The 25,710-nt window shown below is 48.8% G+C and overlaps 1 protein-coding gene across 1 annotated transcript; it reads right to left on the bottom strand.

Annotated features, from left to right (window-relative positions):
- Positions 1 to 12,186: 12,186 nt before the first annotated feature.
- Positions 12,187 to 17,658, bottom strand: LOC144141614 (uncharacterized). The gene is made up of 2 exons (XM_077673157.1): positions 17,347 to 17,658; positions 12,187 to 14,364 (listed from the first exon to the last, which is right to left on the bottom strand). Exons 1-2 carry the CDS (start codon positions 17,620 to 17,622, stop codon positions 12,769 to 12,771), a joined length of 1,872 nt encoding a protein of 623 aa, XP_077529283.1. The 5' UTR covers positions 17,623 to 17,658; the 3' UTR covers positions 12,187 to 12,768.
- Between the last annotated feature and the right edge of the window lie 8,052 nt (positions 17,659 to 25,710).

Below are 25,710 nucleotides of genomic sequence, written 5' to 3'. Positions count from 1 at the left end.
TTGGCTGAATAAAATATCTCTGGGCCTTGTGCACTGCTGTTTTGAGTAAACATGTGGTGCCACCTGGTGGCTGCGGCGACGTTAGCAGACATGCAAACAAATAAAAATGTACAATGCCCTATGAACCCCCATTACGAAGGCTTCAAAATACAGCCGTAAAGGAGCAAATGCGTGTTTCATTGTATTCACATAACTCCCGTAACTGCTGCTATAAATGTATGTTTATTTAAACCAAGGTGATTGGGCAACTGTAGAGGAAATTGCTGCTTACGACGCCGGCGGTTTCCACAGAACTCCGACTCAGAAAAAAATCAAAAGCACGTATCGATAGGTGCTTTTTGCTGCCCCAGACTTGGTTTTCCCGGCTACTTCTGTATTTTCTCGTCGGCTTTCGCGTCCTCAGCCGCCATCACGTGTCCACACTTGTTCAGGTACCTGTGCACCGTTTGCGAACCTCTCATCTAAATTTTTAAACTCCTCCTCAAAACGGTTTGCTTGGCGCTTCCCTGACTTCAAAAGAAGTCATGGCAGCCAGCACCATTGCCGTCTGTTACTTTATACCTCGTACTTTTTTATTGTACCCACAAAATACTCGATGTTTTGTTATCGCTACGTTTCGCTTCCTTTCAGGCATTCATCAAGGAGGTTGAAGGAGCATTTCCATGCGTTTAGCTTGCAGATTCCCATGTATTTACTGCGCTTTACTAATGGCATGGTTTCTCGTTGAATCCTTACTGGATAGTCGTCGTTAACTATTGATTTCTGTGGATTGACTGTTGACTCGGTTTACTTTATTAAGGGAAGGAAGGCGTTATTTCGTCCTTAGGGTTCAGCTATTGGGGCTGGAGGAGGCCCAGAGGGCCGCCACGACCACCAGGGCCCGGTAGGTGGTCAGGACTCGGTTCGACTTCGTCGGGTGTCTCAACATGTGCTCTCAGAGGTGAAGGGAGGGAACAGGGGATATGGGTATGCGGAGCATCTTGGAACTTTAGAGGAAAAAATGGCAGCTTCTCCACTCCGTGGAGGACTTCGAGGGTGCGGAGTACGGGGACTCGAAATGACATCCAAGTTGCGCCCCGAGTGACATCCCATTTGCCCCCCGACCGTCATTCGATTTGAGCCGTGAGTTTCACCTTGATTATTCCCTAAATGAACCTGCAACTCACGGCTCAAATGAATTTCGCTTGATTTTCCCTTGATGGTGGCGTGCGCACGGATGGACGCGGACGGACATTGGGAGGTCCTAAGGTACTCCGCACCGTTAGAGGCGAGGGAGTAAGCCATTTGACTCTCGGGTCCTAACTCATGGTCGTAGCCCAATAGGCAGGACAACTGACACTAACTCTGTCTGGTCTACCAGGCACAGGCTCGAATCCTGCCGGTGCCTGTGTGATTTTTTGCGACTGTAAATGCTATTGGCACGGATGCGGACGGACATTGTGCGGTCCTAAGGTACTCCGCACCTAAAAGAAGTGACACCGAGTTCTGACGCTGGGCCTGTCCTGCATGCTTTGGGTATGGGCCCGGCTCGTGCACTTCGTGTTCACTGTCTCCATGCTCTGTCATGGACGCTGACTGAGGGTGGTCTCCGAGACGCTCAATCAAGCCTCCTGTTGTCCCTGAAGGGCGCCGTATTCTTGTCAAGCGTGGTACCGAAATCCGTGGGGACGACGAACCAGCGACGGCATCCACATCACCGAAAGGGGGACGACAGTTCAAGGCCACCGCAACCGCGCCAGCTAGACCTCGCGAACACCTCGGCCGGCACCATTATGGATCAGTAGAAAAGCAAACGAAAGTCGCAACGCTTTCTACTAACGAAGCTGATTTCTGAAACAGAGGCCGCCTTGGACCGAGACGCGGTAAGTCTGAAGGACTACGTTACCTTTTACGACCGCGTTAGTGCGATGTGTACCGAGCTGAAGCAGACCGACCGCGACATCGAGCTTCATCTGACGGGACCAGACATGTAGCAAGAGTATCTTCGAACCGCAGAGTATATCAAAACCGTCACGTGCTTGTCTAAGTCAAGGAAACGCATCAACGAGTTGAGAGCTGCAGCCGCTGTGTCTTCGATCGCCTCGAAAGAACCAGCTCCGGCGCGCTGGGCCAGCCACGGCATCAAGCTTCCACGCATCGACTTACCGTAACTTGATGACCGTCCGCGCAACTGGAACCCATTCTTGGATCAATTTGAGTCCACTATCCACAACAATCCAACGCTTATCGACAGCGACAAGTTCACGTACCTTAGGTCATCGCTCATAGGACCAGCATCGGATGCCACCGCAGGCCTTACCACAACGTCTCGGTGTTACAAAGACTACAGAGATATCCTTGTCGACAGATTTGCGAAGTGAGACCTGATCGTGAAAGATCACATCGAGAATCTTATTGATCTGCAGCCTGTCGGCTCATCTGACGACGTCCTTGGTCTGCTTTGTCTGCACGACACACTTGCGGCACATCTTCGTGGAATAAAGGCCTTACACGATGCAGAGGACTCTTTCTCCGCTGTACTCCTCTCCTTTATTTTTGGCGGCTACCAAAAGACCTAATTTTGGAGTTTAATCGGCGCTCGGCCCATCAGTGCGACGCTGCTACTTCTGGGGGTGCAACCGCTTCCAATCTTGTGAGCTTGGCTCCTCTGTTTGATTTCCTCAAAGCAGAGTTAGAGTGAAGAGAGCGCAAGGATGGTTGCTTGTGTGCGAAATAACCAAAACGTCCGGGCAGTAGCTAAGGACCCCAGAATATGTCGAAGGGCTTTAAACCTTCCACCACTCCAGAATTCGCTGCAGTGACATTCGGAATTCGCGAAACCTTGCGTTATTTCTTCTGCAAATCGAAGCATCACTGCAGCGACAGGTGCGAAACTCCCCTTAAAGTAAGAGAAAAGAAGGCAATGCTTCAGCCATGCAGTCGATGTTTCGCTGCACAGCCAGAAATCATGGCCAGAATATGCAGGAAAAAGGTCAAATGCACCGAGTGCCACTGCGGGCATGATTCGACGATGTGCGAGCCCGACGTAACTTCCAGCTACGGCATCAAGGACCACAGGCTACTCCCGTTCAACTGAAACCAGCTGCATCCCCAACCGTCGCCACAAGGAAAACTGTTTACTTTCAAACTCCCGTGGTACTGGCGTCTTCACAGAGGAAAGAAATTCTGGCGCGAATCCTATTCGATGGGGCCAGCCAACGAACCTTTGTAACGCCTGGATTGGCCAGAAGATTAGCCTGCCCCACAGTTGACCATGAAAAGCTTACAGTGGGTTTCTTCGGCGGACACGACAAAGCGAAGACGTTCCGTAGAGTTGAGATTTCTGCACTTCGAACCAACGAAGGCCCTCCTCTTAATATGGACGCCCTTGTTACAGAACAAATCTGCGACAAGGCCTATTCCTGTACCTACCGAAAATGACATCGATGACATCGATGATGACATCGATGATGTCATCGATGACATATGACATCGATATCCTCGTCAGCACTGAGCATTATTGGGAATTCGTCACAGGCCGAAAAAAAGACTGTAAAATGGCCTGAATGCCGTCGAGACAGTTTTTGGGTTGACTGTGCACGGGCCTACTTCTGAGTCAACAACCGCAGTACTTTGTTCAAAGACTATAGTACTGGAATCCCATGCTACACCCGCCGAAAGTTTCCTAGAATGGTTCTGGGACCCCGAAAGTTTCCTAGAATGGTTCTGGGACCTTGACACCATCGGGATTCGCTCGGAGGTGTGTGAGCAACCGCACGACGAAGCAACACTGACCCAGTTAACAACTCCATACGGCAAATCGATGGTCGTTCCGAAGTACGACTTCCCTGGAAGCTATCAGCCCATCTGGACAACAACAAAGCGAACGCTGAACGGGGACTGTCTCCACTTGTTCCAAGACTTCGACAAAATCGCGACTTCTTGAGTGAGTATGACGCAGCGATCTCGAAATACGCCAACGATGACATGGCTGAGAGGCTGCCTATAGACAGCACTGAAGGGCCCTTTTATTACATGCCTCACCACGCAGTCATCAGGAAGGAGCGGACTACGAAGACTTGCGTTGTGTTTGATGCATCGGCGCCCGCACGTGGACATGCATCCATAAATGAAAGCCTCTACAGCGGTCCCAACCTGAATGCAGACCTATTAGGTCTGCTACTCAAGTTTCGTACGCGCCGTATAGCATTGGGGGCAGACATAGAAAAGGCTTTTGCAAATCGCCACTCACAAATGTGACAGGGACGCTCTGCGTTACCTCTGGTTCGAGAGAGCGCCTGTTCCAAATGTACCCCTACCGAGACTAACGGAGTGGCGAATGAAACGGGTGCCCTTTGGTACAACTTCAAGTCCGTTCTTACTTGCCCCACAATTAACTACCACTTGCACAAAATGTCATCGCAGTTTCCAGACACCGTTGCACAGTTACAAGGCTGCATTTACGTGGATGACATTTTAATTAACAGGAGCTCAAACCATTTCCGAGGCACTGAAACTTTTCACCGCAGCGACGAAATAAACATTTTTCGCAACCGTTTCAATAAAATTGAACAAGTGGGCATGAAATGACAAAACTGTCATCGAAAACCTTCGACTAAAGCATTTCACCTTCGACTAAAGCGTTCCATTTGGATGCTATACCCCTTAAAAGTGTGGTCTGCGGCAAACTCATAATCCCAGCCCTGCCAATTTCGTGGGGGGCAGTTTGTTGGAACTTTAGAGGAAAAAGAAGTGACACCGAGTAGTGGCGCTGGGACTGTCCTGCATGCTTGGGGTTTTGGCCCGGCTCGTGCACTTCGTGTCTTCACCGTCTTGATGTTGGGTCATGGACGCTGACTGAGGGTGGTCTCCGAGACGATCAATTAAAGCCTCTGTTGTCCTCATAGCGCGCCGTCTTCTTGTCAGGGCATTTGCAGAGGAAATGGTAGGGAGTGTTACCTTACCCTCAGGCTGGACAGGTAGGGGCAGTAAAGAGGTGTGGATGACTGTGTATCAATGGTGTTCGGTTTAGGAAAGTGAGTGTGTAGGATGCACAGCACCTGGCCTGACTCCGGGGGGAGGTGCTTGTGCGGGGGTGGGTATCGGCGACGGAGGATCAATATCCCTGTATTGCAGGAGGGAGTTGAGGTGGAGAGAGAGAGAGAGAGAGAGAGAGAGAGAGAGAGAGAGAGAGAGAGAGAGAGAGAGAGAGAGAGAGAGAGAGAGAGAGAGAGACGTTTATTTGAGCTTTCTACAGTGGGAGTGGTTCCCTAGTCCGGAAATCTATGAGGTGAGCAGACAGCCTTCGCTCTGGATCTCTGGATGCCAGGAGTTGCTGTACGTACTGTCGGCGAAAATGAAACACGAACCCGAAAATATGAATCGGAACACGCAAAATTAAACATACTGTTCGTTGAGATATAATAATGGGGCGCTATTAGCGTATTACGAAAGGCACATTTCCGGACTTTGTTTTTGTAACAACCCACGCGCCATTTTGACTTGTATGGAAAGAAATCGCGCTATTTGCGTGTTCTGATTCATATTTTCGTGTACGTGTTCCATTGGACGCCGATAGTACATATGGCCGCTGGTCACTAGGTTCTCCCACAGCTCAGGAATGGGAAGAGGGGATCGGAGAGGTGAAAGTTTGGGATTGCGCCCACACTGTATTATAATATGAAGCAGAGTTCCGGGTTGTGAACAAAACTGGCATTCAGCAGAGTATTGAGTTGGAAACATACGATGCAGGCGAACTGGGTGAGGAAAGGTGTTTGTAGTCTGCGGAGCAGCGATTCTTCTTCCTTGGAGAGGGCAGGGTGAGGGGTAGGAAAGTGTTGTCTGTCGGACCGATAACATTGCGTTATGTCTTGATATGTTACGAGCGGGATTGATGATGTGGTCTAGCAAGCCTGGAGAGAGAGGGAACAGGCTTGCTGATGAGCAAAGTTGTTGCCCGCCAGTGAGGAATGGCCAGGAGTTCAGATGATATTACTTTCCGGCAGGGTTGATGTGGTAATAGTAACTTTAAAGTAGAAGGGGCCACCCTCACGGGTAAGAAGCTTCGGCAGGCAGCTTGGGAATCCGTGATAATGATTGGGTACTTCGTATGTATGAGGGTTAAGGCGTTAGATAGCTCCTTGGCAACCCAGGTTGATGATGTCTTTATTATGCACAGGTAATGAGGGCGCCCTTTGTAGTGGCTTTGGCTACTTTGTCTTGCCCTTTGGGGTAGGTAGTAGCATCCGTATAAGGGACATCTGTTCTTTTTACATATATATTCTCATGTGCTTGGCTTCGGGCTTGTCGGCGGCCGGGATGGAGGTCAGGGTGCATATTTTAGGATAAAGAGGAAACACTGGTGTTACTTTTCCAGTGGCGAGGGAGGGGACGACGGACAGTAGATTGAAGTAACACCGAAAGTTGGGCGAGTTGGTAAGTCATCTTGAAAGAAACACACACAGCGCGCAAAAAAACAGGACGAAAGATGGAGGGATGTGCAACACGGGATGTACAGCGCTTGTGTTGTACATCCCTCCGTCTTTCGTCCGGTTTTTTGCGCGCTGTGTGTGTTTCTTTCAAGACAGTAGATTGTGGGCATGTGATATGGAGACTGCTTAGGAGGGCTAGCCGTGCAGGTGTTTGTGTTAAACAGAGCAGTTGGCTCGATAGGTGGCCTTCGATAAGCTCGGATACCGTATTGTGGAGGCCAAGTTGTAGGAGACGGGCCGTTGATGTGTTCATAGGTAGATTTAATACTTGCTTAAAAGCTTTCGGATTAATCGATCAATGGTTTCCGTGTCCCCTTTGGTGGGGGTACGTTAAGGTGTTGCATACATGACTCGTAAAATCAGGAGAGCTTGAACCAGTCGAATGAGATCTTTCTCCTTCATGCCCCGGCAGCGGTTCGAAACGCGCCGAAGCATGTTGGAAACTTGGTGAAACGCCTTGGAGAGCTTCAATAAAGTTTGGTCATTACGTGTGTTGGCCTGGATGATAAGGCCTAAAATCCGAAATGAGGAGCTGGGTCGTATGGTATGGCCGACGAGGTGGATACAAATCGGTTCCATGTGTGAAGCAGGGGGATGTTTGCGTACGACGATAAGTACTGATTTTTATGGTGAGCATTGGAGCCCGACTGATGAAGCCATCTGCTACGCCAGGTTGGCCAGATCCTTATATGGTGAGGGAGAGCTGTTTGTGTCCTTAAGAGCCTTCCTAGCATGGTTGAACCTTTGCAGTGTAGCATCTAGAAGGCAACTAGAAAGCAAACTTAGGTCAGCTCAACGGGCAATGGAACGAATAATGTTAGCAGTAATACTCAAGGGCAGGAAACGAGCTACCTGGATCAGTGATTAAACGAAAGTAGAAGATATCATTGTTCAAATAAAGAAAAAGAAATGGACTTGGGCTGGCCATGTAGTGAGACGAACCGACAACTGGTGGTCAATTAAGGTAACAGAGTGGATACCAAGAGATGGGTTTAGAAGAAGGGGAAGGCCTTTAATTTGGTGGAGGGATGAATGAATTAAGGGTATTCGGGGGTAAACTGTGGACTGGAGCAGAACAGGAGCGGTTGGTCAATGGGAGAGGCCTTCGTCCTGCAGTGGACACGAATAGGCTGGTGATGATGATGATGATGATGGAGGAGAGAGGTTGGCTTGCGTGCATGGAGGAATCGCACGTAGGCGTAGGGCAAATGTCGACTTTGTCAATTAGTTCTCGAGCACGTGCAGGCCCGTGCAGAAGTAAGCGGAGAACGGGTGCGGTGGCCGAAATTTCTGGGGCCTTAGCCGCTGGTTACTCCTAGCGCCACCTGCTAAAAGGCACGGATACTGCTGTAGCCACTCGTGATTACGCGAGCCCGTTGCTATGACGACAACAAACGCTACTTCGTCAGGATTAACAGCTGAAAAATCGCTCTTCTATCTGAGAAAGAAAAGCTGCTTGTCGATTTAAACTTTAGGTGAGCGTAAGAATAGGCATATTGAATCGAAATCAATGGCTTAGAACACGATATCGCACCGAGTGATTAGCGACGAAGCTGTTTTCGCTGCGAAGCGGGAGGGCAGGGCGTCATTATGTTGTTCAACTCAGCAACGTGAACCCCGCAACGTAAAAATTCGAATCTCACGTGCAGCCTTTGTCAAAATTTTGTGGGCCACGGTGGCCGTGGCCGAAGCAGGGGCGCTGCGCTTGCCGCTGTCGGCTGGTTGCGTGGCTAAAGAGAGCGAGGGGAACTTTTGCTCTTGCTTTTGTAGTGTGTCTGGCGCGAAGAGTGCTGCGCAAAGTGCCTGCGGTGAAGCGAAGTGCGCCCCAGCTAGAGCCACTATATCAGGTTTCAGAGTATCGGCCCTCTTTTCTGTCATTGTTGTATGCCGCCGACAGCGGCCATTGGTCGAACGGCGTCACGTGACATTTGTTTACCCCTGGGAAACCCATGGGCGCTGACATTTTGGTGCCTCTGTGTTGCTGCGCGCGCGCTCTTCGGTAAGTCGTGATCTTCGGAGCGCAGTGCGGCTGTGACACGTTAAGAGGGAGTTTTTAAGCCCCCAGACAGAGTAGCGATGCCGTGCTGCTCTGTACTGGGCTGTTTCAACCGGTGGGAAGGTGGAGAACGCCTGCATCGATTCCCGCAGGTAAAGAACGACAGTGGCCTAGCGTAACCTATAGCCACTTAAAAAGTGTGACTTAATTAGTGGCTCTAGCGTAACCTAGAGCCACTAAAAAAGCTACGCTAGCGTAACCGAGCCTGTCCTCATCGCACCGGCGCGCCGTTTCTAAATTTGCGAAAAGTAAACACAGCTGTCATGGTTGCCAAGCGGCGCCCGGACAAATTCCGCCCGTCAATAGCAGCCGCAACAGGGCGCATAAAGCTGGCCACCATGGCGTCAGGCACCAAAATGGCTGCCACCGTGCGTTAGTGTCGTTACTCTTAAGCATAGCTTATTTAGTGGTTCTATCCCCAGACATACCATACGGCCATACCACGAAAGCGCTAAGTTCCCTTCACTCTCTTTAGCCGTGTAACCAGCAGACAGCGGCAAGCGCAGCGCCCTGCTCGACCGCGCGCCTGCTCCGGCCACGGTCGCCGTGGCCCACAAAATTTAGACAAAGGATGTACGTCCGTAAGACCCACGCAGATGATTTGCGTTCTGAGCATGCGCGCTGGTCACCTGCGAAAGCTCTACGTACGTGAAGCTTCGGCGTACGTGAAACTAAAACTGCCTATTAGGGGCGCTCAGTATGCGCCCGCATTTACTACCGACATACATCCTACCTTAATTCCGTGCAGTTTCGAGTGCTTTGACGTTTTTGGCGGGGATTTTCATTTCACTTTCATTTCGTTATTGGATGCTGTGACTAGATTAAGAAAATACACAAACACCACTATTGTGCGTGTGAGCACGTACAGCGACGTGACGAAAAACCCCTGCTGCACCGAATTCGCAGCCGGATACATTAAATTGCACGCGTGGCCCTACGTTCAGGTGCGAGCCGAGTGAAAAATGTAGGCTTCGAATTCTGAGAATAGGCACCAGAGATGTCTGTGGTCAATCGATCTGTAAAACCGTGAAATTACAGATTTGTGGCCTCTTATTTCTCATACGAGCAAAAGATCGAGTGCCTCCAGGACAATATAAATACAAATTGCTCGTGCAACTAATTACGGCAATTAATTGCTCATGCAATACGTTTTTCCTGGACGTGATCGCCTACAGCCGTTAATATTGGAGGCAGGGACACACGATTGTTTTGTACTGGGATATATTCTGGCATATTTGTACACAGCACTAACACAGGAATACATCTGCAACAAGTTCAAAAGAGAAACCATATTACAATGATTAGGTAGAGAAAACAATAAGGTGTACCACGAAAAGGAACTGGTGCCATCAAATTGATATTTTATTGCAATGAACGTCCGTAATAACTGGGTTTTAATTTTTAGAGCGCTTATTTTACCCCAACAGCGGCAAAAAACGAAAACGCCGAAACATCCCGTTCTGTGTTTCTTACCACTTCCATCGAAAGAGGAAGTAACGACCGATGGCTTGTTTCGCTCTGATGAATTGCACAGCCGTGCTTTTCAAATGAAGCAAGATCTCGGTAGGAACCGTAACAGCCGCCTAGGGCAAACCACACCACATTCATTTTTCAGCGTGCTGGTCGTGTCTACTAGCTCTGTCCCGATGGTCAGTTTTTAAGAGAACTTACTGGCTTACTTACTTACTGGCACGGCCTGATTTGCCCGAGGTAGTTTGTGACCCCCTGTTCTAAGTACTCCCAAAGGAGACGGATGCGATTCCCGGCCGCGGTGGCCGCTTTTCTGATGAAGGCGAAAAGCAACAACGTCCTCGTGTTCGAGATTTCGGCGAGCTTTAAAGATCCCCAGGTGGTCAGAATTAATCCGGAGCCCTGCACTACGATGCGCCTCATCGCCTATGTAGCGTCGGCGCGTTAAACATCGCGATCAAAAACGTATATTCTAAGTACTCGATGTGCTTGTTACTACGTTCTGAAAGCACTTACGATTTGAAAAAAAAAAATTTCACCATCTTCCCGCGAAGGGAACCATGGGGTAGATGCGACGCATCGGTGGTTTCCGTTGCGTTTCCGTTATGTTAGCGTGTCCATTTTTGTTGTGTGACCATATTTTACGCAGCATGTTCACCCCCGATGCGTCGCATCTACCCCATGGTCCCCCTCGCGGGAAGATGGTGTAAAATTTTTACGGTTGCGCCGACCATCGCGATAGCAGGCCTGTTAGTCTCCATTCAAATCATCGGTGGTCATCGGAGGATGTCATCGGCGGAGTGGCGGCGGAACGAGTGAGCGGAGCGGCGCAGTTACCGCGTTTATATGCAGCGGAATGAGAGAGAGCAGCGCATAGCTGCGCATGCGCATGCGTTAACCGAGCGCAATCTGCGCGCTAACCCGCACCCACGCACAGCTGGCACGGCGACGGAGCGAGCGCCGGCGAGCGCTAACACGCAGATGGCGCTGCGGTGAGAGCGGCGCTAGCGCGCAGCTGGCGCGGCGAGGAGAATGGGGGAGGGATGCGGACTACGCCAGACGACGCCGGAGGGACAAGGCGAGTGAAAGAGATGCGTCGCTTCTAAAAGTTTGAAAAATTGTTTCAGGGCCACTTCAAAAAATTATAGCCATTCCACTTAATGTGAAAGCTGTCGGAAGTGCAGAGCAGTGATTCGCCATAATGGGCTGTACCACCGTTATCCGCTTACTGCTACCACCCCATGAAATTCCCGCCTTCGCAGTGCTCGCGCGCCCCCTGCTTGAAACTGCGCCTGCGGGAGTTCTGTTCTCTTTGTGGGTTTCTCCCCGCACGTGCCGGCATTGCACTGCCACATTTTGCGTTTACTATCGTAAAAACCAACCTAACGGGCATCCTCAGGTTAATTACGTATATTTTCCTCAAATGTACTTATATTTTTGTTTGCGCTAAACAACGGGAAGATGTATGATAAGCGCCAGCGTTTCACGAGTTTCCAACGCTTATAACTATATAAAACGCTTGGCTTTCGAAGCCTCTGGGGTACGCCGCGAACAACAGCGTTACTTGGGTTGGATTTGATTGGATTGGCTACACTGGCCGAGGTCGACCAGTTGCGCTTAGCTCCTCGAGAGCCGTGCAGCGCAAGCGTGAGGATTGGATTGAATTGCATTGGCTTGGCTTGGCTTGGATTGGATTGGATAGATTGGTTTTGGATTGGATTGGATGATAACCAGCAGTAAGCATGATAATCAGCTAATCCTAGACAACCAGGAAAGCCAGCTGAACCTTAGCTCCCGCTACGTATATCCTGGCATAGCCCCTTGGCTTTCGAAGCCTCTGGGGTATACGCCGCGGCGAAGGGATCATGACAGGCTACACCGTAACGCCGTAGCGATATGCTTGGTTCCAGCGAGCAAGCTAGGACAAGGCGAGCGCCTAAAGTGCTCTTCACTTAAAATCTGTTCGTAAACGCCACACAAGTGGAAAAATTGTGTTGCAGTGGTACGACGTCACATTTGATGGCTAGTGGGGAGTCGGTTCGATCGGCAGCCATTTTGTTCCCATTGTCCGCGTTCAGACAAGAACTAGAAAGAAGATGGAGTTGGTTGTGGGATGGCCACTTTACCCCTATTCGGAGAATTAACCGCCATAGTAATGGAGCCTCTAGGACGGATAAGCTGCAAGTCAGTGGCAAACAGACCATACAGACTCGTTTTCAGACCGGCAAATGCCGCTTGCAATAAAAGTGACTACTCTCGACAGAAGAGCGCAGACAGAACATGGCGCAGTCGAAGCTTTTACAGGCTTACTTCAAGGCCCAGATGTCCGTTAAGAATGTATAGTGGCTACTTTGATTATGCTGGTTTACCATTCTTAGACGATGTTGCTGCATGCAAAGGGCAACGTTTCTATGGAGAATGATGGGGTATTTAAAGGCAGCTGTAGCAATCAGATAGAAGGCACTAGGCTCGCAATCGTTATGGTGTAGGGCGTACAGCAATAAGGCAATATACGATGGAAAAATTACAATAAAGTAACTTTTCACGAAGACTGTACGCATATTAGTACAATTTATGTTGTTAAATGTAGTAGATATAACGAAACGGCTTTAACTTTGTACCCTTGGTCTCGTTAAGGCTTGTCGGTGGTCAAAGTGAGAAACAGAGTCGAGAAATACAAGCACAAAGAGGGCAGAATATTGCGGACAAAAATGAAACGAATGTTTGAACGCCCTTCCTTTGGTTACGGAAGACGCTGCGTACGAGGCCTTCCTAGTCGATACAGCAGCGTTTGATGTGCCACATGGCGTCCGAGCTTTTGCAGCCAAACGCTTTGGCGAACTGCGGCAATCTCGCCACCGCGAAGAGGCACGACGCGTAGGCCGTCGCGAAGCTGGGCGAGTTGGCGTTGGGGGGCGCGTCTCGATGCGTGCAGAGCGACAGGCAGACCCGCTTGAAGAACATCGCGTCGGACGCCCTCACCCGCTTCTTGTCCTTTGTGACGACCTCGGGGCTGAACTCACTCTTCCCGGCATAGCCCACGCGCACGGCGTCCACGACGTTGAACACTTCGTCAAACTGGGCGTCCGTCAGTGGCTCGTGGAAGCCCTTAAACTTGGTCACGCGGTCGTAGCAGCGTTGGATGGCCGAGAAGTTCGCCAGGGTGCCGAAGCTCCAGCCGCCTGTCACCCTGGTCTCGTTGGAGACAACGCCGCTTGGGGGCGTGCTCGAGCTCGTCCGGTCGACGAGGGAGAGCATCCGTCGAGCCAGGTGGGTTCCGGCCACTGCAATATTGATGAACTTGTCGTCTTCAACGCGCCGGTAAAACACGGGAGGAACGGCAAAAAAGTGCGGCAGCACCACTGTCAGCGCGTCCCGTTCAATGGCTATGGTGTTGTCCAGGAGCTTCAACCTGATGCGCGCCTCGGTACTGTTCGGGGGAAGGAACGCGCAGTTCTTCACGTCCTGGACGGTGCGCACACGAACCATGTTCGAGAGGAAGCCGGTGGACATCACTGGCTTCTTTTCGAAGCAGTCTAGGTCTGGTTGCTCAATGATACCGCTGTAGAAGCGGGCCACCCGTATCTTCTCTATCTTGGCGAGCGTCGCGTTTCTGTCCGCTTCGCCCATCCACTTGCGGCCGTGCACGACTTTCTTCATATACGCCCTTGCGTAGCCCTCATAGACGTCCACGAGTTCTTCGACGGACTCCGACACCTGCAGAAAGCGGCTCATGAGGTGCAGCCACAAGACCCCGAAGGCATCGGCGGTGGCTCTGTAGCAGACCTCGCGCACGACTTGCTCTGAGCGGTCTGCGTGCAATTTGAAGTCGTACCGTAGCACGTCGGCTGAGACAAGGAGTAGAAGATAAAGAGGTCTGGCCGCTGTGTCGGTGTACACGAGGGCCTGCTCGAGGTCGTCGCAGATGGAGTCGTAGTTCATAACTCTCGCAGAGATGCTTCCATTGATGCCCATGTCCTGCTGTAACGTTGCTGTCCACAGGGCCGCCGTAAACGTGGGGCAGGATGTGTGTTTCAGCCCTACTTCTTTGATCTCGGTCAGACCAATAGTTTCGTTTTGTCGGGATTTGTCCAGTTGCAAAACCTCGTCGATGACCGGGTTGCTGGCCTGTTCTTTGCTGATGGTCTTGAGGACCTCCCTTAGTGCCACGTCGTACTCGGGGATTGCGAGGGCATAGAGCGGCTTCGTGCGCTCGACGAGGATCGTTATGTTCTTGCTTTCGCTCCGTAGAATTCCGATGCTCAGTAGCGTGTGAAAGCGGTTCACGAGGGACAAGTGGAGGATCTTGGCAAAGAACCACACTGGATCCGTCGTTGCGAGCCACTCCGATACCACGATGTTTAATGCCTGAAACAAGCAACGTGAGCATGACTTTGACGCAACCACCACTAAACTACCACAGAGACATAGTTTAGTGAGCATAAAACAGCGCATAAAAGACCTGCTTGCTTGTTTGAGCGTGCACCACTTCGCAATGACCGTGCACCATCTTGTAAATGATTCGCCACTCAACAAAAATATTTCTCGCCTGGCCTTTTTAATTCTTGAAATGCGCGTATGCAATCTATACGTTCTCGAGTATACCGAGTCTTTGGGTTAACCTCTGTAAATTTGGTATAGGTGCTGATCTTTCCGTGGTTAAAGTTATCTATGGTTTTACGTTTGAACAAAAAATCAGTGCCCTATCACTCTGTGAAGAAAGATGACCAGCGAAGCTGTGGTGCGTGATGTTAGAGTGGTCTTAGCGGACAAGTGCCACATAATTTATTTCCGGATAGTTCCGGTAAAACAACAGTTACAGCCATTTTCTTTATTCATACTCTCTCAGTAGATGGCCAGGTATTCACAGCCGAGAGTAATTCTGCAGCGTTTACAACTTTACTGTGAAGTAATTTATTGGGACAAGTTATCAATGAACCTTAGCGTAATGATAGAGTTGTTAGAGCAGCGAATCGTAATAAGACTTATTTCAGGGTACTTCAAACTGCACAAGAGTTAGAACCATTTTCTGTATTCATACTCCCGGCGTAGATGGCAGCACACAAAGCAGAAAAGCCAGCTTGTAAAGACCAAGCTCACACCGATTCCCTTAAAATCGGCTTCAACTTTAAACACAAGCACATTGCTGGGAAGAAATTTCTTCAGTGTCAATAAAAGAGGTCGTGTACCAAAATTTGAAGGCCCCAGGATCTTTTGCTTTTTGCATAATGAATTTCTTTCCATACGCTGAAGGTGTGGCGCACAGTTTTACGATCCTGTGAGTTTGAGTCGGCGCCGCAAGGTGGCGCTACGCTCACGTGCGATTCTTTTCTAGGTCGATTCTTGTCGGGGATAATCTGCTAGATCCTGGCCATAGAAAGTTTCGCTATAAGAAAGTAAAGAAAATTATGACATGGTAAATGGGACCGCTAAGCGTATGTCGTTCGCATTTAAGGGTAGGGACGGCGTGGCGTTATAGCGGGCTTGTTGCGAACCACGGATAGGTTTGTGATTCATTTAACGTACGCTGCAATGTCAACAACGGTAACGAAAGGAAATGGATGAACGCCTTTTTCTTGCTACAATAGGTTTCTGCTTAGCCACCATATCTTTTCATATCATCGACCCCACTGGTATTTTCCCAGTGTTGCGCAGGTCAATAAAACGTCGTCTGTGATTGGCTGATGCCGACGTCCGAGTCAACCGCACACGACGTTTTATTAGGCTGAGGAGTGATCGACATAATGGAAATAGGTTTAATGGCAGCCTAATCTTTGTTCAGACTACCGACGCAAAAGTGATATCCTGATCTATAGACAAAAAAAAAACGGAGTGTCACGTGGTTCGGTTGGCTGAGACGTGCAATGAAGTCATTCTTCAAATATATTACGACAGTTACGGCAACAATGTGAACTTGGCATAACCTATCCCCGATAAAGCGCTGGGCTAAATGATCTCTGGCGCTGCCTACTTCTCCGCGCCACTGCCAGTTTTTACGGCGTGTTTTGGTACAACGTTGGAAAGAGTAGAGTGATTGCCAGCCAACAGGTACAGCGGTTGCATTGTCGCGAGCCAATGATATCAGCTGACGAACGCACTGCAGTGTTTATTCGTGGCATTCGCTACAAACCCGTCTGATGCGCGTAGAGGAAACCGATTGTACGGCCTGGACTACTTTTGCGGACTGTTGCCAGTGTTTCTTCACACCACAGAACTTTTTCAGCCCTCCTTGGGGCAGGTGTCAAATAAAATGAGCGACGGTGCAAGTTTCTTCCCGGGAAGTTATGTCCTCGTGCCGCTGGTTGCCCGTTTTTCTGGAGATGACAGCTTGTGTTCTACGGGGATATGTGGTAGGACGTCGTTGGTTTGGATACAAATCGCCTAGTTCAACAAAGTTCTGACCAGAGCGGCTTAATGTACAACATAGCAATGCTGTCCACAAGGCGTGTGTGTCAAAAATAGGGTTTAGATAGGGGATTACATGCTGGCATGGAATCTGTTGCCTGGAAGCTGAGCTACCAGATTGAGTAGTGTGATATTTAGCCGACAAATCAAATTTGCTTAAAGCTAACCTAAATGGGAAAGTTGTTGAAGTTCAAGTTGTTTATAGTTTGGGTTTTTTAAAGATGTTTTGATGGCTTGGTGCTCTTTCGCTGAAGAGGTGAGCAGTCACTTTACGCACGCCCAGAGCACCTTAGTGTCGCTTAGCGACAGGGACCTTGTCCCGTGTCTTTCTGGCTCTGAAGTTAAAGCTTCGCAGTCTACACAAATTTTTGAGTCACACGGCACTTAAGACTATAGCTCTGAAACGAATTTAGAGCTCTAGACATCCGTTATGCAATGAAATTCTCGAAATGCAGAAAGAAGCAACGCTCGCGCCTACGCTCAACTAAGATTCAAGCAACATTCGCGTAACACCACGGATGCCTGACTGACTTACTGGCTCTATCAACTCTCACTGGAGCTGATTAGTGCGTTTGTACAGGGCGCCCGTTGTTTTCAATTTATGATGTTGCGTAGATAATACGTGCTCATGCGCAGTATTGATGAATATTTTTTTTTCATAAATGTGTGTCTTCAATAAATCTCGGTTGAAGTCGCCGCCCATCCCGTGTGATTTCTTCTTGTGTACAGATAAGCCGCTCAGTTTCGCCGCAATGTTAAATCCCCAACTCGCCGTGCTGTCCGTTCCGTCCTTCTGGAAATACCCGAATCCACAAGATCCACAAATACCCGAACCATAAGATCTGAAATGCGAATCAGGGTTCGATAACTGTGTTTCAACGCTACTACCATAAATACGAGAGCTTGCATATAACGCGGTTCTGTGCACTTTGGCGCCATCATCACCTTGAACAGCTCCTCCGTGGCACTCTTGACGTCCACTTTGTTCGCCAGGAAGGTCAAACAGGAGCCGTAGAAGACTGAGGAAGCATTTAGCAGCTGGCTGTAGTTTCCCGTTCCGTATTCTTCCATCAACGCTCGGTGGAGGGTGAGCGAGAAATTGCGCTCTGCGTCGATCATGAACGAGGACGGATGCGCCGAGTCCTTGATCCAGTGCCCGCACACGTGTCGGTAGAAATCATCGCACGGTTTGACGCCGTGGTCCATCAGGCTTTCCGTCATGGCGGCGACCTGTACCACAGGAGGACACGAGCGAAGAGCACGTAAAGACGTCGGGAAACAAACACATAGAATAGGTGAAGATTATGCAGGTGCCACGGCGTGACTTTGGAATTCATCGTGCTTGCGAATGTCGAACCGGACAAAGTGACGGAGAGACGAAACACACGCTAGCATGTTCAACACCTTCAGTCACCGTGCCTCCATATGGAGACGCGACTTTCTTCGTCGTTTTCCTCGCGAAAACGAAAAGTGTTCATGCTGCATAGCAGTGCGGCTGATGTTCGAAACCTACGGAAGTGAAAGGTAGCACCATGTGATGTGGAATGGCGGAACCGCACTCATAAACATCGTTTCAAAATGGACGCCACCAAGTTTTGTGGGAGATCCGGTGTGTCGCCGTCCTAAGTTCTCTTTTACGGGGGCGTAAATCATTTATAAAGGCTAAAAACACCTCTTTCATGTACAGCAATTATTTCACCTCCTTTTTTGTAAAGTGCCTCAGGATATTTATTATTTTTATAGGGAAAAGCAGTATTGAGTAATGGTGTCTCCGTGTGAGGACTCGACGCCATTTGCGTAATAAGCATTCAGGAGAGACTGAAACTTTTTTCTTACCTCTAGACACTTGACACTGCGAAATCTCCAAGTATGGAATTTTTCTGCAGTGAATATAATAATTCGTGACTGAAAGGGTTAATTTCTTCTTCCGTTCGTCATGCTCAACGTTTGCGAGCACGGTTAATTTCTTAAGGGCCAAATGGATGTGCGGGGACTGACGCGTTTCCGCATGCGCTTTCCCTCGGTCCGGCCGGTGTCAGTAACACGCATGAAGGCTACAGCACATATTTTGGAAAGGGAAAATAGGTGCGCGAAAACTCGTCACTCTGCGCACATGTGTTTGGTCCTGTAGTTTGCAACCAACATGCCGTATTTTCCGCTTTACCTCGCCATGGCCTGAGGAAGAGATGATGCTAATGGTGACTGTGGTGGTGGAAATGCCCTTAATGTGGCTGGCATATACCCACAACGGCGATTGGAAAGGGCTGGAGCGTTGCACTCGGCTCCGGTTGGACTTCATCGGTTTAATTTGGTTTCCCAGACAAGAGAATAGAGGTGTGAAAAGGAATGAAGGGCCGAACACATGCACGGAAAAAGACGCGTCCCCGCACGCGTCTCCGCCCCGAGAACCGGATAGCTGCCGGATGAAGCGCCGCATACGACGGTCCCGGGCGCATCCAACCTGATAGATATTTTGGCGCGACGCATCGGAAACCGGATTTGCTCGGACGCACGAGTGTCTCCAGCTTGGTGGTAATGTGTTAGAATCCCGAATTACTGAATAAGCGGGGCTACCTTAGCAATTCAAGATATCTGTCGGCGAAAGATAAGCTTGAGTGTAATAATAAATCCCACTTCCCGTAACCCAGATTTACGGCTCCAGGAGAGGGCATAAGTGGCATAGAAATGGTCAGCCCTTCATGGCTAATCGGCTTCTCCAAAAGCAACCACATCACTGCCTGGAAGCGGTGGCACTAGAGAAAAGTGCGGGGTCGGAAACCACCGTTCCTGCCGTATGGGAAGTACGGATGCGGGGTTGGACTACAACTCCCATGCTATGGTATGAAGCCTAGGAGGCAGGGGAAACATTTATTAATCATTTGTTATTTTGACCTCAACGAGAGCAGTGATGACCCATACACAGGGTCAGCTGGCACAGGTAACATACAAATGCGGACATTGCCAACGAAATATAATTCATCGCTACAGTTTGGTAGACGAGAGCATTGACACGAATGGCTAAATCTGTGTGGATTTTGGAATACCCGCTAATACTGAACATCCATGCGAGACAACTGAGGTATGCAGAAAATCACCGAAGTTTATTTTCCCCTGAGCGGAAATAACGGCGGAAGCTCACACTATGGCATGGCAAATAGAGTGCCATGCCATAATAAAAAGAAATAAAAAGTTGCTTATAGGAGGTGTTCAAGGTGATGCAAAAGGGAATATGAGAAACTCATTTGTATCTGCATCAGTTTGTTGGTTTCCCGTAATCCTGTATGTATCTCTTTAGCAATTTACACATACAACTTGCCGAAGACGGCAAGACGCCAGATTCACGCGCCCGGTAAGGACCCTGCTTCACCGAAGGCAAAAAATGATTAATACGAATTCTTTTTTCTGCAAAGTGGATACGCAATTATTCTTCCTTTCCTTTGGGTCTGCCTAAACTATTTCTGACGTTATAATTGTCTTTTAGCATGCTAAAAACCGCACCGCTACTACAGTATTGCCCACCAATTGGCGTAAATTTGGGCATTTTTTAATGAATCCTAGCAGTCCCATTCGCGGTTAAACGCAAAGTGCGACATCAGGCGCCCCGCGAAACGTTACCTCTCGGCACTCTTGGCTAACGCAAGCCAGGTTATGGACTGCCTCTTGCTTCATCTTCTGCTTCGCTATGAAACCCAGCACGATGATGAGGGATCCAATGCAGACGAGGGCGGCTGCGCCGACTATGCGAGCCTTCACGGTAAGGAATTCACCTGCGAAGAGACACTGACTGAGTTTTAACCATTTCAGCCCTAATTTCTTTTTAAGCGAAAAATTTTTTCTGTTGTGTTCTACTAAACATTAGGGCTCCCATAAGCCCACTGGCAAAAACAAGAGCTGGTAGTGAAAATATTAACTCAAGTAATTTATCAAGGCGTCGGGAAATTAAACATATTAGTACGTTGAGGAGAAAATTTCTGTTGCATGCTTTCCTAAATTTTATGACCACATGTACCTGCAAATGAAAATTGAGCTTCCTAGAGCACATATTTGTACATTTACAAGCTCTGGAATAAAACTACGACCTGTGTTTTTTAGCCTCAAAGTCGTAATTTTGTATACCCTCGAGCTTTTTTTTCATCATCCAGCAGCGCTCAAAAACAACAATGGGGATACTTATCGCAACAATCATCCTTGAAAAACAATACCCCAGAAAACTAGGAGTAGTGGGTTTCGTTGTCTACGCGCTAGAGGGACCTGGATGAGGTGGCGTCAATTTACACCGCCCGGGCCAAAATGGTTAATCATACCATATGCATCTTTCAAAATTTTATCTTTCAATTCAATACAACATTTTCAACGTATCTCTAACATTTAAATGCGAATAGATCACGTGACATGATGCGAATTCACGGCTTTGGTTCAACTGACATTTTGTGGCCCCTAATCGGCATTATTTAATTCATAGGCAACGCTATATTTTCCAAACTGGGCAGCGGGAAGGCTTAGCCGAAGAGCGTGGCAACTGCGAAATCCGGAGGCGATGTTGCGCCCGTAACCGATCAGTTTCTCAAACAGAATCTCTATGAAAGAAGAAAGGTTGCGCTGAGAGGAGAAGGTGGAGATGGCAGGCCTAAATACGACACTCGATCCACTTCTGTCATTGGCTGACTCACGGTATGCCAATTGCGGCTCTTTTAGAACGGAAAGGCGGGAAAGGGAGAGAGTAGCTGCCGTGCTAAAGCTTCCCACCGTCAAAAGACGCCTGTGGGTCAAGAGTACGACCTCATATATCCGGGTACATTGACACAAAACTCGGAGGTCCCGCCTCGCACAGCTGTCGTTATAACAAAGCGCCATCGTTAGCTTAGAGAACTGACCAAGGTCCATTTTTAGTACTCTGAAATTGTATACGCTGTCGCAGTGTGGAGTTAACAAGGCACAAAACTGATATTTTGTTGATTAAAATTGCTGTGGCAAAAGTTCCTTTTTGTTCATATTGAACAGACGAGTGTCGCCTTACATGAAGTTGGCGTTCCATCATGGTGCTAGGCCTTGCAATTAGGCATTCACCACAGAGAATTTTCGGATCGGATGGCTGATTTGATTTGATTGATTATAAGGTTTAACGCGCCGACGCAACGCAGGCGATGAGGCGCGCCGTAGTGGAGGGCTCCGGATTAATTTTGACCACCTGTGGATCTTTATCGTGCGCCGAAGTCTCGTACACACGGGCGTTTTTGCTTTTCGCCTCCATCAGAAAAGCGGCCGCCGCGGCCGGGAATCGAACCCGCGACCTCGTGCTCAGCAGCGCAACGCCTTAGCCACTGAGCCACTGCGGCGGGTGGATCGGATGGCGCACCATGCCATGCTGGCGCAGTCTCGAACATAAAACTCGCGCTAAATAGTATCATGAAATGGTGTGAGGCTACTTTAAAGCGATATGTTCGAAACACTTTTGACATCGCACAACACAAATATAAAACGGAACGAAATAAGCGCCTGCCATGAATTGCTAGCGAATCGGGTGCAGAATGATTGTTTTTTGGTGTACGGAGGCTATGTAAGTGACCAAAGGTAGGTGACTTCAGAAAAAAAAAAAACATAAAAAAGTTGCATTTTTGAAGCCGTCCCATCTCATTGGGGTGATTTCCAGTACAAAACAGGTCAAGTTTCCCAGCGTTGTAACACCTCACAAGGGCCGAACACCGAGCACAAGGGGCGGGGCGTCGCTTGTATCTTTTTACCTGTAAGGGTCCGGCGCCATCAAGGCATGCGAATGCGCATGGTGACTTCGAGAGCTACGGTGGACGGTAAAATAACTAACAGCCGCCAGACTCTTTCAGCACCCGGAAATGCGGTGTTGTAGTTGGCGGGAGACCCCGCCAGATAGACAAGGGTCAGCGCCCCTGGAAAGGGGAAAGGCAGCTTTCCAGGCGTGAATCGCCTTTCAAGGATCCGAACTCGACTACGGACGCCAGTTCCCATTTCAGAAACGGGTGTGTGCCTGGGGGTACGCGGGTTCGAACGCGCAACCTTTTTGGCCATCGCTGCGATTCCAAAACTTGCATTTTTTCAGCCGCCCCAATTTACAGGGCGATCTCCCGTAAAAGCCGTATCATCTTCCCAATCGTTAACGTTCCCCCTCTTGTGAAAATACCCTGATATATCCCCGAAAGGTAGGCTCTGTTTCTAGATCACTGCTGCTTCACTCACCCGCGTTTGCCGTCGGTGGTGGCGCCGCGCAACTTTCAGCAGTCACGGTCTCCTTGCTGGGCTTCTCTGCATGAAGTTGAAGGCAAAGAATTGGTTCGAGAACCGCAGTCACCCCTTACGGAAAATGGTGCTCTCTGCTGTACTCGGGCGCGCGTTAAGAGCGGCAATAGGTCATGTAGTGATGATTCCGCGAAAGCAGCGGAGCCGGACGTCAACGCACGCGAACGTTTTCAAAGGAGATTGCGCTCAGCGCGTGTGCTTCTTCTCACGTAGTTTCTTTATAGCCAATGCAGTAACTTGTAAGCAGAATAACTCCAAAAAATTAAGCAGTTCCGTTCAACGGAAAGGCTGTTAAGTGCGGAGCAATGACTTGCCAAAGGGGCCATGGCGTCCTCTCTTGACCAGTTTCAGTATCAGTCTGGCGTTAATACCGAAAGTAGTCAAGGGAGGGTGCAGCGGACGCTGAGAAGGCTATAAAGGCTCACTGCATTGAGTTTTCATTGATTTAGCGTAATTAATGCGTTAACTCACAATTTTTTACTTGTTTTATGTTATTGTGCACTTATTTACGTCGTAGCAAAGGCATCCTCCGTGGCAAGGGCGCAGCGCAAAATATACACAAAACACTTTGCGTATAAGTACCGTGTGTCTGTGTGGCCCCGTGGGATATTGACATCGCCTTCGTAACGCGGGTACCCAGGTTCGATCCCCGCCAGCGGAAGTGGCGATCTTTTCGAAGCCTCTGTATGCGGGCCCCGTGGCATGCGGTGGATTGATACCGTGACCACGGTCGAGCTAAGACGACAGCAAGGACGACGAAGTTCTACGCACTTTAAACGCCGCGAAACACTCATGTCCGGTTCAAAATACTCGCAGTAATGCCCTCTTGTGGAGCGTTGAGAAACAGCCGACTGCTGTGACGAGGCGCATTGACATCTTCCGTTGTCGTTTTTAAGCTGTCCTGAGTATAGTTGCTAGACACAATTTGGGTGGGTGTGGCGTAACGGAATGGCGGACTTATTGCAGCAAAAGGTTCGTCTGTCGCACTCAATTGAAAAATCTCAGGTTTGCGGCGGGACCGTGGTATTCGATTGGGAACTGCAAGGACCGAATTCCGAGCCTATCCGGGGTATTATTTCTCTGCACAAGAAAGAGAATAGTCAGCTCGAAAGCAAAGTTGCGCACTCGTTTGTGTGTTGCAGGGATGTTATGTTGCACCGCGCTTCATGCAAGACCAGCAACAATCATATATAGGCATGAAATATTTTAATGTCGACCTTATTGCACTTGCATTTGCAAGACGGTGTTCGCTAGAAATGGGCTTTTGTTGCCTAGAAGCTTAAGAGGAAAACATAATATAACGGAACTGATAAGGGCTATTTACAGGGCACAAAAAAACGCACGTAAGAACGGGTAACGGAAAAGCAAGAAACAAATCCGTCGTTGGTGCTATTATCAAACTGCTATGTGGTCGCATTTTTCATTTTTACACTCGTAACCTCAATGAGTTAATGAGTGTTTCGGTTCAAACATGACGGTTGAACAAAAACCGTGTAAAGTACTGGTACTTTAATTTATTTCACATCCCGACTTCATCCTGGTGTTAAAAAATAATTGTTGCATCTCTGAAAAACGGAGACTTCAAGCGACAAGAAGTATAAGCTTGAGACGCGTGAACATTGAGGATATCGGCAGTGCTCATTTGGGTACATGCGTTAGTGAAGTCAACGTGTCGTCATTGAGACTTGCGATCGATCCTTATGTGTTTGGTGTATTTCGGCGGTTGCGCTTTGAGTTGAAAGGTGCTCGTTGGGTTGTAGCGTACCGCAGTGCAGCGATATGGATTGGTTTTGACCCACTGAGTGCTTAGGTCACCATTGCCCGAACCAGAAACACTGTGATGTCAGGTGTGAACACTACAAACACGACTTCAAATAAATAAAACAATAGATACTTACTTGTCACCGCAGAGGGTTTCTTGCTGACACCTGCAGTTTGTCGAAAAAATACAGTAAGCGGACACCATTGCCTCTCTTTGGCGCAGGCTCAGCAATGGTAGTCTGTGAATGCGATGTATACATGCAAACCTGAAATGTATCAAATCTCGTTCATGAAATGTCCTACCCGGGACGATGTCGATATTCGGAGTGGGACGATTTATGCAGGGATGATTTGCGGTTTCCCTTGAATAAAGTACAAGCTGGGACAGCTCAGGATTATATTGTTCTAAGAATTAAGCAGAAGTGTGTGTGTGTGTATATCTTTATCTTTTATTTTCATCTTTATCTTGAGCCTGGTTATGTCCACTGCAGGCCGAAGGCCTCTTTAAAAGATCTGCAGCCACGCCTATCGAGTGCCTGAAGGCCGATAGTGTGATTGTGTAATCGTGGGGAGGTTTTTAGCAAGTTTGCTCAACCAGGGTTGCTAAATCCTTTTCTGGTGAGGAAATGCTGTTTGTGTCTCAGGGAACCTCACATAGCATGGTTGAAACCATGTGGCTCAGCATATATACGGCGGCGTTATATACCGGACCAGGCAGCATTTCGAACCTGGTACAATGGGATCAAGCATAGCCTGGAAGTTGCATAGAACGCGGAAGGAATGTGGGAACGCTTCCCCCACGCTTTCTTCTGCCCCGAAGCGCTTTCCAGTCAGTATATATAGACACAAATGACTTCGGAGACATACCAAAATCTATCAGACGTTGCTGTGGGGGGCCGCCATTTATGAACGTCGGAATAAATTTTGTTATGTTTTGGAATTGATTTTTTTTATATATATTTGTATATTGCGAAATATCGACTAGGAGTAGGAGCAATCGCGGTTGCAGCTACCTGAAGTTCCTGCCTTGGGCTCTTGTTTCGAAGACTTCGTGCCTGCAAGCAAAAAAAGTCACGTCTATGAATAACGGAAGGCTCCTGGAGGTGTCCCTTTTGGAAACGTTGTATATGAGATACAAATATCTCAATGAGTATCTGCTGCGCTTACCCGAAGATAAAGGGTCATTTTTTTATTTGGAATGTGTTTTGATCTTTTGATCGTTGACCTCATTATGAATGCTCATTCAACGAAGTAAAAGAATAATGAAAGTGAGAGAGA

Source organism: Haemaphysalis longicornis, unplaced genomic scaffold (assembly GCF_048455015.1).
Source record: "Haemaphysalis longicornis isolate Haplotype H1 unplaced genomic scaffold, Haemaphysalis longicornis Haplotype H1 scaffold_6, whole genome shotgun sequence".
Classification (NCBI taxonomy): domain Eukaryota; kingdom Metazoa; phylum Arthropoda; class Arachnida; order Ixodida; family Ixodidae; genus Haemaphysalis; species Haemaphysalis longicornis.
This window is presented reverse-complemented; position numbering and strand designations above follow the sequence as displayed.